This window comes from Equus caballus, chromosome X (assembly GCF_041296265.1).
Source record: "Equus caballus isolate H_3958 breed thoroughbred chromosome X, TB-T2T, whole genome shotgun sequence".
NCBI lineage: Eukaryota > Metazoa > Chordata > Mammalia > Perissodactyla > Equidae > Equus > Equus caballus.
Window position 1 is genome coordinate 116,755,508 of NC_091715.1, and position 14,611 is coordinate 116,770,118.

General features: G+C 45.6%; 1 protein-coding gene across 6 annotated transcripts in view; it reads right to left on the minus strand.

Moving 5' to 3' along the window:
• TMEM255A (transmembrane protein 255A) overlaps positions 1 to 14,081 on the minus strand; it is a 46,938-nt gene extending 32,857 nt beyond the window's left edge. For 2 of the 6 annotated variants that reach the window (XM_070258330.1, XM_023633759.2), the window contains exons 1-2: positions 13,763 to 13,973; positions 7,089 to 7,231 (exon numbers count right to left, since the gene is read on the minus strand). In XM_070258330.1, the coding sequence (XP_070114431.1) occupies positions 7,089 to 7,231; positions 13,763 to 13,820 (201 nt within the window). In that variant the 5' untranslated portion in view covers positions 13,821 to 13,973. Of the gene's footprint in view, positions 1 to 7,088; positions 7,232 to 13,762 lie in introns of all 6 variants that reach the window. The other 4 variants (XM_001501250.7, XM_003365866.5, XM_014729143.3 and 1 more) reach the window with 4 other exon arrangements.
• Between the last annotated feature and the right edge of the window lie 530 nt (positions 14,082 to 14,611).

Genomic DNA, 14,611 nt, shown 5'->3' on the forward strand with positions numbered 1-14,611 from the left:
ACATCCTCACTCAACAGTTAAACTATACCTGTCTCCCACTCAGTCTTATTTTAAGTGTAATTAAAATGTGTTGTCATAAAGTATACTGATTAAAACCTGATTATCAGACTAGTCTGGCTTCTAACCCCAGCTCTTCCACTTATGTTTGTGCAACCTTGAACAAACTGATTGACTTCTCTCTACCTCAGTTTCCTTATCTGGAAAGTGGGAACTATAGTATAATGGCTATCTTACAGGGTTTTTGTAAGGATTAACTAGGATGATACATTCAAAGAAATTTGCACAGTTCCTGGCACACAATAAGTACTCAATAAATGTTAGTTTTTGTTCTGGTGATTATTATTACAATTTTTAAAGACATTTAACTTGCGAGCAGCTCTAATCTGATTTAAGCTGGAAAATCCTATCATTATCTGCTCTATTTTATAAGAGAGTTTTGTGTTCTATCTTATCTCCCTCTCCAAAATATTCCACAGCTTTTATTTTTTAGGAAGAATTCCATGAATAGTCTGTGCTTATGGCACTCTGGGCCACTTGTGGAGATTGAGAGAAAGTCAGAGGCAGCTCCTTACATGGCAAATAAGTCCTTTTACTCAGCAGTTTATCAGTTTCCACAGAAATTCACTGAATGTCTCCTGAACCCCAACAGCAGTCTCTGCCCTTAGATGGGAAGCAAAGACACTCACTATTCCTGACACTCTTAAATGACACTCTCTGACGTCAGTGACTGGAAGAGGTGGGCTGAAGCCTCGTGGAATTGACTGGAAAGACAAGGCACTCCGGGACCAAAAATCCCAGGACAGCAAGTTACTTCATCCAGTTTCCTCCTCTTTCCTTCCATTCCATTCTACTCCATTCCAATTCATTCAGTTTTCTAACATTCACTAAGTACATCTGTCAGATAAATAAGAAGACGTGGCCCCTGCCCTCCAGGAGCTCACAGTCCAGTTAGGAAGAGAGAGACTGTGGGTTAAGGACCACAGGTGAAGTATAAATAGTGCTGTAGGAGCAGAGAATAATTCATTTTCCATTATATTCCAGACTCTGCTACTTATAAACTGTGTGACCTTGGGATAGTCCCTTAACCACTCTGTGCTTCGGTTTCCTCATCTATAAAATGGGAATCCTAATGGTACCTACCACACAGGGCTGCTGTGAAGAGTAAATGAGATAAAGTATGTAGTGTGATTTGCATAACGTAGGCTACTGAATACATGGTAGCTCTAAGATTTCACACAGGAGGAGACATTTTAACACGGGTTCAAAGGATAAGTAGAGTTTACCAGGTGAGGAACTAATATCTATTGAGTCATGGCTGGAAGAATTCACTCACCCGGATGACAGGTTGATGCACTCACCACTGTTGCTAAAACTACCTTACATTTGAAAAGCATTTTAACTTAAAGAAGCACTTGCCTGCCTTCCATCTTGGTCACAGTAATGCTATGGAATTTGGCGGAGCTTACATCCTTCCCATTTGATAGATAGGAAAATGGAGGCCTAGAGAATTGTATGGACTTGTCCCCTCTGACAGCAAGTTAATCGCAGGGCCAGGGCTAGTTCTCAGGTCCCCTAACAGCTGGTGTTCCTTCAGTCACACTTTGCTGCTTTTGTGGCCAGTGTTAGTAGAATAGTGGTCTTCATCACTGCCCCCCCACGGAAGAAGTTCTCTGCAGGGATGGAGTGAAAAGACCTATTTGAGGAAAAGCTAAGGGGTGGAAAATAAAGAAGGAAAAACCAACAGAATTTCCTGAAAATGGGCAGCTGCTTCTAATCAACTGTTTGCTCTCCCGAAGCCTCAGAAAGGTAAGCTCTGTGGTCATCCCTCGAGAACTACATGGAATCATGGGATGTTCAGACCTTTGGACCTCCATCTTGATTCCCCATTACCTGAATAAATAACCAGTTTGCTTTGTTTTGGCTGCCCTCCATGTGTAGAAGAAAAAGACAAATCATTAGAAACTGAAGTCAGATTCAAGGGCTCTTTTTGGACTGGGCCCTGTAACCTATGCTTATGCCCATCCACTGCCATGGACACCCAGTGCTGAGGCTCAGACGGATTAGTCATTCAATAAATATTAATTGGACATCTGCTCTGTGGCAGGCACTGTGCTAGATCTGTGATTTGGTGGCCAGAAGGTGGAGTGGGGTATGATATCAAGACCAATGAAACTCAGCCTCAAGGAGCTATAATTAGGTAAACTGGTCCACAATTCCTTTCCATAATCCTGAAATCCACAAAGCTCTTAAAACCAAAAGGTTTTTTTGGTAACTAACTTGGTGGCAAAACCTGACCTTGAACTGATGTGAGGTTATTTTATAATCTTTATCTACTTAGTGTAAAAATTCACACTTTATTATAGAAAGATGAAGGTGCTTGATTATGGGATGTTTCTCAAGACCCCACTGGGATGTTAGATAATACATGATATATGCACTGTATTATCTTTCTAAAATAAAAAATGTCTAAATTCTCAAACACATCTGGCCCAAGGGTTCACATAAGGGATTTGAACCTGTATAAACAAAGCTAAATGAGAATATACCCCCGCAGATGCCACAAAGCGTATGTGAATATTCTCCAGGAACCATGAGTAGGAGGAATCTACGGTAGGGAGTTCAAAGATGGTAGACACCACTGTGGACCCCAGTAGATGAGAAATGTCCCAGTTGTGTCTTTAAGTTGGGATAGGACAGAGCATTTGGATAAACAGAGAGCACGTACAGGGAGGACATTCCAGGCCAGGGGGAACAAGGAGAGTGACAGCATCAAGGTAGAAAAGCCCACGTTATGTTCAGGGGACTATGAACTGACAATTTTGGCAAAAGAGAGGTAATGGGAGACCAGGCTGAGGGCATCTTTGGAGAGCTTTGAATGACAACGCCAAGGAGGCAGCAGAGAGCCAATGAAGGTTAGAACCTTACAGAATTATAAGTCTCATCTAACAAGTCAAGATTCAGGTCTCATCTTTGAAATGCATGCACTAAGTAAGGTAAGAACTTTGTTTTAGAGTGATCCTATATTTTAGAAACACTTTCAACAAGAGATGAACAGAATTTCTGCCTAATTCATAGTAAACCACAAAATCACACTATCCAAGGCTATTTATACTTCCTGAGCATTCAAGTTAGTCCAAACTTTGACATATTTATCAAAAGAGTCTTTATGTGTGAAGCTGAAGCCATACTGGCCTAGAGAAGGTTTCTGGACTATTGATCGTTTTGAATGATCCCTCTTGTCCCTGTCTCCTACTATCCCATGGTAACTCTGATATAATTTTCCATTAACTGACCTCCCCAGGAAACAGGGCAGAAAGTCCTGGTTTCTTTCCTGAAAAAAAAACCCAGGGTGGTATTAGTTCTAACAGTACAACAGCTGGGGAGAAGGTGCTAGAATGAAAGGCTTTCCACACTGATCAGGTGGCCAACCCCATCTTGTGGGTTGCTTAGGAAACACATTTAGAGGTCTCATTCTCCTGGATCTAAGGTTAGAGAGGTACACGGAAGGAGCAGGCTCTCTCCCCTGCCTTTTTCAGCTTTATACAACAACCGAGGCTCTTGTTCTTTTAGGCCTCCAGAGTAGAAAGCTCATCAGAACTCTTCTGGAACGGACTACGTCTTGAATATTCGAGGACAGTAAAAATCCTAAGCCAGTTTGTCTTTCTTTGTCGGTTTTAATTTTTGAAAAATTTTACACTTCAGCCTGTACAGATGAGCACACCTTTAAAGACGTATGTGTGCATGTGTGTCTTAGGATGATGATCCCACATCCTAGCTCAGGCAGAGTAGCTAACACCCTGTCATAATGCATCTCACTGTACAGGGCATCTCATTTGGCAAAATAAAGATGACTCAGAAAAGTTTCATATGACTTAGAGTTATGCAGATACAATTATATTTTAAAATGCCTAAGATCTCAATATTTAAATAAATTGTACCGTGTCTTCTTTTAATCCAATAACCACTCCCTAATTTGTTTTGAAAATTTAACTTCTCATGTATTGTTGACACATTTAACCAGAGTCCAAAAATAGCAGAGTTCCAAATAACTTGAAATTTTTTTACAGTTCTATACAATGGTAATTTATATTTAAAGCGACCAATTTGACGGTCCGGAATCATAAAATGCCACATTATGCTCATTCTGGTTTTATTGCTAAGCATACTTTAATTATTGTGTTTTAGTTCTCTAGATGGTTGCTGGTCCACCTGAATTAGATTCCCCTGGGGTGCTTATTAAAACGCAAATTCAGCATGTATTACTTTTTCAATCAAAGGTTAGCTCATAAAAAGAAAGTTCAGGTTCCTGGGTCCCACCCAGACCTACTGAATCAGAATCTCTGGGGGTAGGGAGCGGAAGTCTGCAATTTCTACAGGTTCACCAGATTATTCATATGCACACCAAGGTGGGGAAATCATGGGCTTAGAGTTTATATAGTAACTCTCTAATAGCCAAACTATTCAATTAGTGGAAGTACCCCATTCATGGATAAATCTGGATCCTCAGGTGTTTACTATTTCAGAGGTATGAGTTGTTATTGTATTTGTTACAACATGATCTGACCTATAAACTCAAATGGATTTTTCTGCTTTTCAATCTGCAATCTTCCCCTTTCATTTTCTATAATTAAAACCCGTTTTAAAGAAACAATCTACAGGAACTATACGAGCAAATTTTTAAAGGTTAAACCATGGGGCTCACTCTCAGGATGGCTCTCCTATTAGCATTTCCATTTTAGCTTTTAGTGAAATACACACACACACACACACACACACAGACTCACGCCCCCACTGCTTCAACTTCCAGTGCTAGCTGAACATCAGGTACTCGAATAACAACAATCATGCACCCTCTTTCTTTTGTTAATGTATTCCAACCTAGCCACCCACAGTCAGATATTCTACAGAGAAGGTTTGGAGCCACGGTTCATGAACAGGAGTTCCTACTCTTAAATGATATAGAGCGTACCTTTCCCTCACCCATGGAGAGCCTGAATCTTGAGCATTTGCTCATCAGTCAAAAATATTTCACTAAATGCAGCTACCTGAAGCACACAAAGTCACACAGACCCTATAAATTGCTTTTCCAAGCCACCAAAATGCAATCTTACCCCCACCTTTCCTCCCTTCTGCTTGAATTTAAAAATAAAACTCAATTCTGCTGACGACTGGTTTTCTTGCCTCACCACAGGAAGTGGACTGGGTGAGTTCTCACATCACATGTTTAAACAGAGGGCACCAAACGGTGTGTGTGGGACACCTGCCCTCGGCTGGGGCCCTAAGCTGCCGGCCCAAGAGCTGCAGAGGAGCTTCCCCAGGCAGCCTTCAGCTCGTGGGGGGCCAGCCCACATCACGCACGGCCCAGCAAGCTAGGGCTATTGAGGAGGCTTACTGTGGAATCGGTGACCTAGGCAACAGGCAGCAGGCTTGGTCATTCACAGCACGGGCTTGCCAAAGGCATCCATCTTTAACCCCTTCCCCTCCTTTTCCTTCTCTCTCCAACCCCCACTTCTCCAAAAAAAAAAAAAGAAAAAGAAAACAAGAAACAAAACAATAACAAATACATCTGACCTCTTCGCTATCCTAAAATATATTAAAAAATGAACCATCCTAAACTTCCTTCCTGCTTTCCAGCAATTATAATTGGGAAGTCATTTAATTGATACTAAAATTATGATTCAACTTCTAGAGTTAGGTTTTTGGGTTCAACAGTAGTGTGTGTAGATTTAAATGAGGTTTTTGTTTTTCTTTTCTTTTCTTTTTCCCCAACTTTATTGAGGTATAACTGACAAATAAAAATTGTATATATTTAAGGTTATATTTAACGTGATGATTTGATATAAAATGAGGTTTTGTATGCAAAGAGTTCAGCAGTTTCCAAAATGGATTGCATGCACCCTCGGGGTAGGTAAAACAATCTACTGAAGTCTGGAAAGAAACTATTCAAACTCTTGTTTCCTATATATTGTTTATCTAAAATAATAAGAAAGAAAGTGTTACAAATATTCAATAAATAGACCACTCCTGGCGCCATCCCCTCAGTGTGAATGTCAGATGAGAAGTTGAGCTATCCTGTGGGAGAAGGGCAAGTTCCAAGCAGTAAAGGGTTGAAGGTGGAGCATTTTACCTGTGCCCAGATTGTCTTATCTAGTTGTAACTAAACTAGTCCCGACAAAATGGTCAGGTGGTTTGGAAAGACTCCTGTTGAGAAAGCACGAATTTGAAGATGACCCCAATAATGTAAGCACAGTGAGCAACAAGAAAATGGTAGAGTTGATAATTCTAACTCTCAGGATGAGCTTTTTGTCAGTCACATTGTGAGATCGACATTAAGAAACAATGATGCCAATAATGATCTAATTATATCCGATAAGAAGTCAGCCAAAAATATTCAAAATTATCTAGTAGGTATTTGAAATAAGGATTTATAGCCACTATCTTTAATGACAGACTTCACACGAAGTGCTTATTATTCTTTGAAATTTTAGTTAGTATTAGTATGAAGATATTCAAAATTATTATTTATTTCATTTTTATATAATTTTTGAATTTCCATTTTTGTATGTTTTATGAACATGTATATAATTTATAAATGAATAAATATACATATTTTAGGAGTACATATTCCACATAATTTTCTTGAAAGGAGTGAAGGGTCATTTTGGAGATCAGCGCTGTTGGTCACAGAGTGTCAAGCTGCAAGGGTCCTCAGATTTCAGGTAAGATCAGGTGACCTCTATTATATATAGGAAAGCAGATGCCCAGAGAGGAAAGGACCTTAGCCTAAGGTTAACAGTGCTGGTTAGTAACATCCTCCTAGAGACCAGAAAACCAAGGTCCTCAAGAACGAGCTGACTTGCTCAGGATTGCCCTGCTAGTCAGGGACGGAGCTGGGATTCTTCTGATTCCTAGTCCAGTGTTTTTCTTAACGGGCCCAGAGTTGCCTCTCTATATAAACATAGAGATATATAAAGGAGGAAAACCGAGCAAACACTAGAAACTCAAACAGAATTGAAAGCCATCAGAGTAGAACCCGAGTGTCTGTAGCCAGCAAGCTCCTGAGACCTACCTATGCCTTTCATACTTACAATAACTCCCGGGTAATAACCTCCAACGGTCACATTCTGGGTCCTGGTGGTGGCAGCAAGGCCCACCGTGAGAATTAACACGGACACAATAAGCAAAGTCACGGTGACATAGATGGAGTTTCGTTTCCTCCGATTGAAGGCTCCTGAAAGCACACAGAGAAACTGAAATTGCTCATTTTGGCTGGAGAAGGGATGGACTTAAAGCAAAAATCACTAGGAAGGTCCTCCTTTCCTACTCCAACTGGTAATTGGGGTTATCTCTGGGGAGCGGAATTACGGGGAACGGAAGGAGCTTTAGTTTTTGCAGTGATCAGGTGCCAAGTTTATAATTACATATCCATACATATACATATCCAGTTTGAAAACAAAGAACAGAAGAACTCTTACCAGTTACAGAAAAACAAAACAAACCAAATTTTTGTGCTTTCGGCATTCTATAAAAGATGTGTCATACCCACTTAGTGGAGTGGTTTTTTAGGCCAAATTATAAGGTGTATGATAAATGGGAAGTATACATGTGGAGGTATTAAATGAAAATATTTTAAAGCCAATATGAAACTAAGAAGGGCTTTTATAAGCTGGAGATATGAAATTTCATTTTCAGTGTAAATATCAGAACCAAGCCAGGTACTGGGATTTTTTTTCCATTTATTTCTGACATTTGCCACCTCATGTATAAACTTTAAAATGGTGTGTTGGCAAGATTTGTCACATAACAAATGTGTGTAATAAAGTAAGTGTTTGGAGGCTATTAGTCCACAAAGATATGTATCGGGGCAGGTAGACGGGAGGATTATAACTCATATACATTTAGGCTTACATGAGGGTGACATAAATATAAATAATGAGAAGCTCGTTGTCCTACTCAGTGCTTATCAGACATGATAGTGCAAACCAATTTTTTTTTTCCGGAAACAGGCTTAAGTCAGATAGAAAAACGGTATCTAGACTCGCTTTTCAACTTCATTTTTTATAAAGGATTCAAGCACCACTCCACACTCCGCGTGTATTTCTCTGGCATGGGGAGGGCCCTCAACAGGAAATACCAGGGATGAGTACCACCTAGGAGTTCTCTAAAAATAAGCAAATAAGGGAATGCTAAGAGAGTCCAGTTCTCCAGAGGGAGGATGAAGCAGTCGGGAGCCTTATGATGGGATCGCCCACCCAGGTGGCTTGACTGTCATTTATGAGCCTAAAGAGGCCACCTGGGTCTGTTCATAGGACCCCGTCATTCTGGGAGGCCTCACTGCAGCCTCAGGAAGCAGCTGCCGATTGAAGCCGCCCAGACCGCACCACTGGGAGGGAGGGGAGAGGGGATGAAGGAAGAGGGAGAGAGGCAAGAAAACCAGCGAGACCCAGGAGGCCTGGTATTGGTGAGAGGGAGGGGCTGTGGCTGGCCATGCCGCCCCCAGCAGATATCCCCTCTTCTATGGAAGAAATGCGTCAGGAGTGCCACCCTGGGTTAGCCCCACCATCCATCTTGTCTTCCCCAGTGCGGTCCCTGCTGAAGGCTCCAAGGGAGGTGGGAGGGGCTGGCGGTCTCCCCTGACGTCAGCCTCGAAAGTGAGGGATGTGACTTATCAGGGTCATTTCTAACACGATACTATTCTAAGGCTATTTTACATTGAAATGTAGAAGTGGCTTGAGCGTTTATAGGCAGCCACGTACTAAAGCGCCATATCGCTCCCTGGGAGGGGAAGTAAGGAGGGTTGGGAAATGAGACTCCTCCTGTGGGGCCTGAATCCAGCCTCCCTGGGAAAAACATAAAGGACCACTCGAGACACCTGTGACATCAGGGCCCTTTGTGTGAGAGGGCTATTTGGGATGCAAGTTGCGAGCTGACTGGTGGTAAACAGGAGGAGCAGAGCCTGGGAGATGCAGACTGGGGTGGGGTAGGGGTAGGGGAACAGGATTTATTTCTCCAATTCACCTAAAAGTTAGTTATCCTTTCTCTTGATTTCCAGGGGCCCTAAGTCCACTTGATGTTAGATAGTTCTCAGTGAATCTGCACGTTCCACAGAGGGGCTCTTAACATAAACTTACCAACATCTCCTCCTGTTTCTGTCTGCCTTTCTCTTTTGTCACTCACACCACCTCCAGCCCTTCCCTGCCCCAAACTGGCAAAAGAGAGGGAGGGAACATCTGGAGACACTAAGGGTATCTTTGTGACACATGAAAGCGTCTCAATGCCTCACACGGAAAACATGTAACCTTAGCGACTCAATTAGGGGAGAGTGTGTGTGCATAGTCTTTCTAATTGTTTCTGTGTCTCTTGCCTGCTCCTTCCCCCGCCAACTGTCTTTTGATCCTATTCACAGCTCTTGGGTCTCCTTTGTAAATAATCACTCTAACTCTTAAAAGCACAGGAGCCAGGTCAGAAAAGTGACTCAGCAAACCACATGGTGCCATTTGGAAATCTATTTTTTTTTCCTGCTTTAGAACCTGAATTGAAAATCCAGTCAGTTGAGAAACCCAGGCAAAGATCCCATAGCTCTACAGGGGCCTTGCCTCCAGAAAGGGTTTGCTTTGGATAAAATTCCTAAGAAAACTGTCCCACCAGTGGGTTGAATATCTATCTCTGTCACCTCACGCCCTCCTCCAAGCCATCCTTTATTTTACACTCTATGGACCATAATTTTATAAAATGAAATTATTTCTAGTTGCACGTGGGAAGTTGGCCATTTTAAGGAACCTCTGGTGAATCCTTTTGAAAAGTGAAGAACCACCCCTCCATTTATCTTTACTGTCAATTTGACTTAAAATTCACATCTATTTAGAGCAAGACGCACCTGTTCTCTGAAGGCGTGGCCAAGGCTCCTAAAAGGCAGCTCATGTGTCTGCTTAGGACATTTTCCTGGTGGTTTTATTTTAGAAGGGAGAAGTAGAGCCCTGTTCTTATTAGAGTACAACTTAGGGACTGCCTTAGATGTTCCCTAAACACAGGAACATCTTATTCTGATTTTGTTTCGTAAATCAACATATCAAAAAGCCTCGGCCATTATGAGGTAGTTAAATCAAGCAGCAGGTAGTTGAAAACAGTATCTATCACGGTGTTTGATATCTAGTGAGCAGCCAATACTTGTTGAATAAACAAGAGGCAACATCTCAGAATTTCTTCCCTACTAATAAAAAAGGCTGTGGGGGGAATTGAGTGAACACATATAGGCTACGCTGATAGAATTGATTTTTTAAAATAGGGTTCACCTGAGGGCTCCCCAGACCTGAAAGCCTTCTGGCCAACTAGCGTCACAATCTGTTTTTCTCACTAGCCTGGCTACTTGGCACCCGTGTATTTCTGTTTAAGCAACAACCACCCCTGCAACCAACAGCAGTGGGAGAGTCTGAAATCTCGTCATTGGCATTGCCTGCCCCCTCCGCCCCCAGCAGCCTCCCTGCAGAACTACTGCAGCCCTCCCTCTCTGCAGTGCCCCACCTCCACTCCGGATTCATGACGTCCAGGATGCTCAGCTCTAGAAGCACCCATTATTTGCTGTCTCCACCCTTCCAAATAGAGCCAGGTTCTCCCTCCTCCAGGTTTACCCCCTGGTCAGAGCTCCTACCTGCACTGCGGTCTTTGAATCTGAGTCTCTCCCTTCCTTTGAAACATGCTCAAAACTCACCTCTTCCAAGAAGTTTTTCTTGATCAAGTTCACTCTACTCTAATCACTCCTTATTTCATGTCTCAGTTCCTATATACCTTATCCAATAAGTATGTTAATTGTAATTGCTACAATTGCGATTTTAATTGTGGGTCTCGTCCACAATCCATATGATGTCCGCTAGTTCCAGGATTATGTATTTGACAGGAACTCAGATGTGGGTTGCCAGAAGGCAGGAGGATTGTCTCTGCTCACCTCTGTTTTACCCTGTACATGTTGTTGACTACCCCCCTGATATAGGGTGTGTACTCTCTATCCGAGTCAGCAAGGACGGGGGCGCAGGATCCTGTCCTGTACACTACCTTGTTGATGACTGGCTAAGTCTCCAGGCTGATCTTTTGAACCGATTGGGATTTGCTTACCTGAGTTAGCTTTGCCACACAGGGAGGGTCTCAGGAAGTCCCAGCCTTGTGCTTCCGTCGAAACAGGTAGCTGCCCACACAAGAGCCTCAAAGCTCTACCAATCTCCCAAAAATTCCTTAAAGGTGCTGAAATCCCCCACTTTTGGCAATTTTTGGACCGGAGACATCCGAGGCCACCGGTGAATTACAAATATGTTAGTTGGGAGGGAACGAGTGCCCTGTTGTAGTAGAGGTCCCTTAGCGCCTGGGGGCGGTGTTGCCAAAAGAGAGAAGGGGGTTGCTGGGAGGGGATGAAGGGGCGCTGGAGTCAAATTACCATCTTCAAGTTGCCAAGCAAGTCCCTGCTCCGCTCCAAGCCTTGGACTAAGCTCTCATCCCCAGGCAGCCAGGAAGCAAGCCTAGAGTGCAGGCACCCTGGTGCAGTGTGTCTACGTGTTTCAAATTTTATTGTTTTGGCTGCGGTTGTGCCTTGCCTATAGAGGGAATCCCCTCAGAAATGCTGACCTTGGTGGCTGAAACACTAACCCCTCGACCCTCCCCCCCCCCAACACTTCTCCCCCGATGCAAGGGAAAGTGGCGTTTCCAGAGCTAAGAAAGAGTAGTTCCTACGTAGCCTAGACGCTGATTCAGGCCTGGGCTGTGCGGGACCAGAGCCAGGGAACTCCAGGGAGACTCCCCTGTCCAAACTGTGGAAACTCACGGTTATCACTCCATTTAGGAATTTGCTGGTGTTCTAGGTCTGCGGACTTTACAAAAGGCGATGCTTGGAGCAGGCTCGCGCATCTATATGGGATCTATGATTCTTTTCCCTCAGCGTCGAGTCTGGGCTGGGCAAAACCCGCTCAGCTTCTTGTTGCGCAGAACTTTCGGGAAACTCGATTGGCTGAGGGCCCCTGAGAGCCCAAGAAAGAACTTTCTTCATCGTGTTCCCCAATCTACAGAGCTGTATGCAAGTAGCAACACTTTAAGCCCTGGGCCACTAACCTGCCCACTCCCCCACAGGCAGACGGCCCCGCGCGGGAGGCCGGGTTTGCAGGTGGTTGTGGCCCGCTGCGGGAATGGGCGCTGCGCAACCCTCGCACTCTTCCACCCAGCCCTTCATCGGGCACAGCCTGGCGTCGGGGGAGCCAGGGCTGCGTTGGCGCCACAGCTGGCCAAGGTGAGGAGTGCATTGTGTGTGTGCGCGCGCGCGTGTGTTACGGAGAGAAAGCTGGCAGGAGGGAGGGGGATCTGGTACTGTCGGGGTCTGGATTCAGACCCGAGTCCTTGGCCTCATTTGTACCACGTTGCAAATAACTATGCCCTTAAAAATGAGCTAATCTTATACCGAACATGCAAAACCATTGAAAATACGGATCTTTCTACCATCTAGGAGGTAACACTTTCTGGGACCCCTCTGGTGAACAAATTCTGTTGCGACTCAGTCGTTTGTAGGCAGTAGGGAGCTGCCACAGGGGGTCCAACCCTCTCCCAGGCCCCTCCCCTCCAGATGTTCCGGCAAATTCATCGGAGAAGACCTGAGCAGACTGGATGGCAGGAATTAGGGACGGAGGGATTTTGCAGAATGTAAAGTATGTTGGAAAGAGAGAATTCAATTTCGTTAAAGTGTAACCGAAGCGAATTTTGAGATTAGGTGGGATCATGGTTTGACAATCCCCTCCCGCTCTCCTGGGCTCCAAATTAATTTCTCCGCCCAGTGAAATCACAGGGCTTGGGAAGGTGCCTAACAGCTGAAGGGGACTGGGTTTGGTTTTTGTTTGTAACTACCAAAAAGCAGCTTCAAGGGGCAGCCAAGTTGGTGCCTGGAGGTAGCTGTCCCCCAGTTTTGATGAGGAAAGGTATTGAACCAAATCAGGCTAGTGGGTGCCCCCTCCCCCTCCATTCTACCCAGAGGAAAAGCTTGACTTCAGAAGATGCGCGGGCTCGCGCTCGCTCTTTCCTTCTCGCGTTCTCACTCGAACCACCCCCCCCCACACCCCGCCCCGCCTTTTTCACACACGCACATTCCGTGCATTTGGAGCAGAATAGGAATCAAATTCAAGGAATGTTGATCCTGCCGCTGCAGACGCAGGGCTGGCTGTCTTGAGCGATTCCTCAGGAATTCCCCTCCGCCAGTCCGCCCATCCCCCAGGGTTGCGTAAATCCCCCCATCAGCGAGGTGCAAGTCAGCCGCGCCCCCCCCCCCCCCCCCCGCAGCTCTGAATTTCAAGGCAGCTTCGATAGAGTTGGGAGGGGGCAAGGACCCTGCTTCTTCTAATTATCGTTAGTCGTGAGATCTTAGAAGTGATGGGGACTTTGCAAAGAGGTAGCGTCGAATGGAAAGCGAAGGCGCAGGTTGCAGGCAAGTGTTTTGATCCCCAAACAGCTGGGATTTACCACCGGCTTCAAGTCTGTTGATACACGCACACACCCGCACTCCGGGGCAGGGATACTCCGACGCAAGCCTGGCGCTCAGATCTCCGCGCGTTGCCCCCGCCCCCTCTGGGCCGCTCCCCTGGGGCTCTGGTCCACGACCCAGACGCTGAGGCGCGTGGACCCCCCTAGCCCCACTTCCAGCTCCCTGGCTCTCGGGGCGGCCAGGACACTCACAGTCCAGAGGGCAGCGCACTCACCCCCTGCCGCCGCCGCCCCTAGGCAGGACAGCTAGACTTACCCATGGAATCGGGCAGGGACATGTCGCTGGACCGCTGCTGAGTCAGGGACTGATGCATGGTGAAAGCTGCCCTGTTGCCCCGGCCCCGAAGCTGCTTCACGCGCCCCCAGCTTAGGGCGCCCCGCAGAGCATCCTACTCCGCGGCTGCGCTCCCGGTCCCTCCGAGAGCTGAGAAAGACTGCCTCTGGTTGCGAGCTGCAGCCCAAGTGCTGCCTCCCCCTCCCTTACCCTTTTCTCCCTCCCTCCTCTCCTGCCTCCCTCTGCTCTAGGAGGCAGCAGCATTGGCGGTCGGAGCAGCGGCGTGCGCTTGCGCAAGACCACCCCCCCTCCCATTCGGCCCCCCCGCCCCATCCTAGTTATCCACCTCCCAGCCTCCCAAGCCAGACAGGGAGCCGTTTTAGCCCCTTGGGGCCAGGGCTGCGCAGAGAAAGAGGGGGAGGCTACAGCCTGGGGCCAATGGGCCTTCTCTGTAGTTTGGAGAGAGGGTCTTGAGCAAGCATCCTGTTCTAGCATTTATAATTGGGGAGGGGGCAGAGTCAGAGGTTCAGAGCTGAGGAATACACACACACACACACACACACACACACACACACAGTTGTGCAGGTTTGGTCTTAGTGCTTTCAGAATGACATAATGGAGCTGGAGATGATCCAGAGAAGGGCCACTCTATAATCAAGGGGATGGGAGAGGGGGGAGGGGCAGCCATATAAAGATAGATTAAGCAAATGCAGACTCTTTAGTCTAGAAAGATGAAGGCTGGGAAGGGATGTGATCAGAGTGTATAAAATTATGCAGAGATGGAGAGAGGGAACACAGCCTTACTCACCAGATCTGAGAATTCTAGAACCA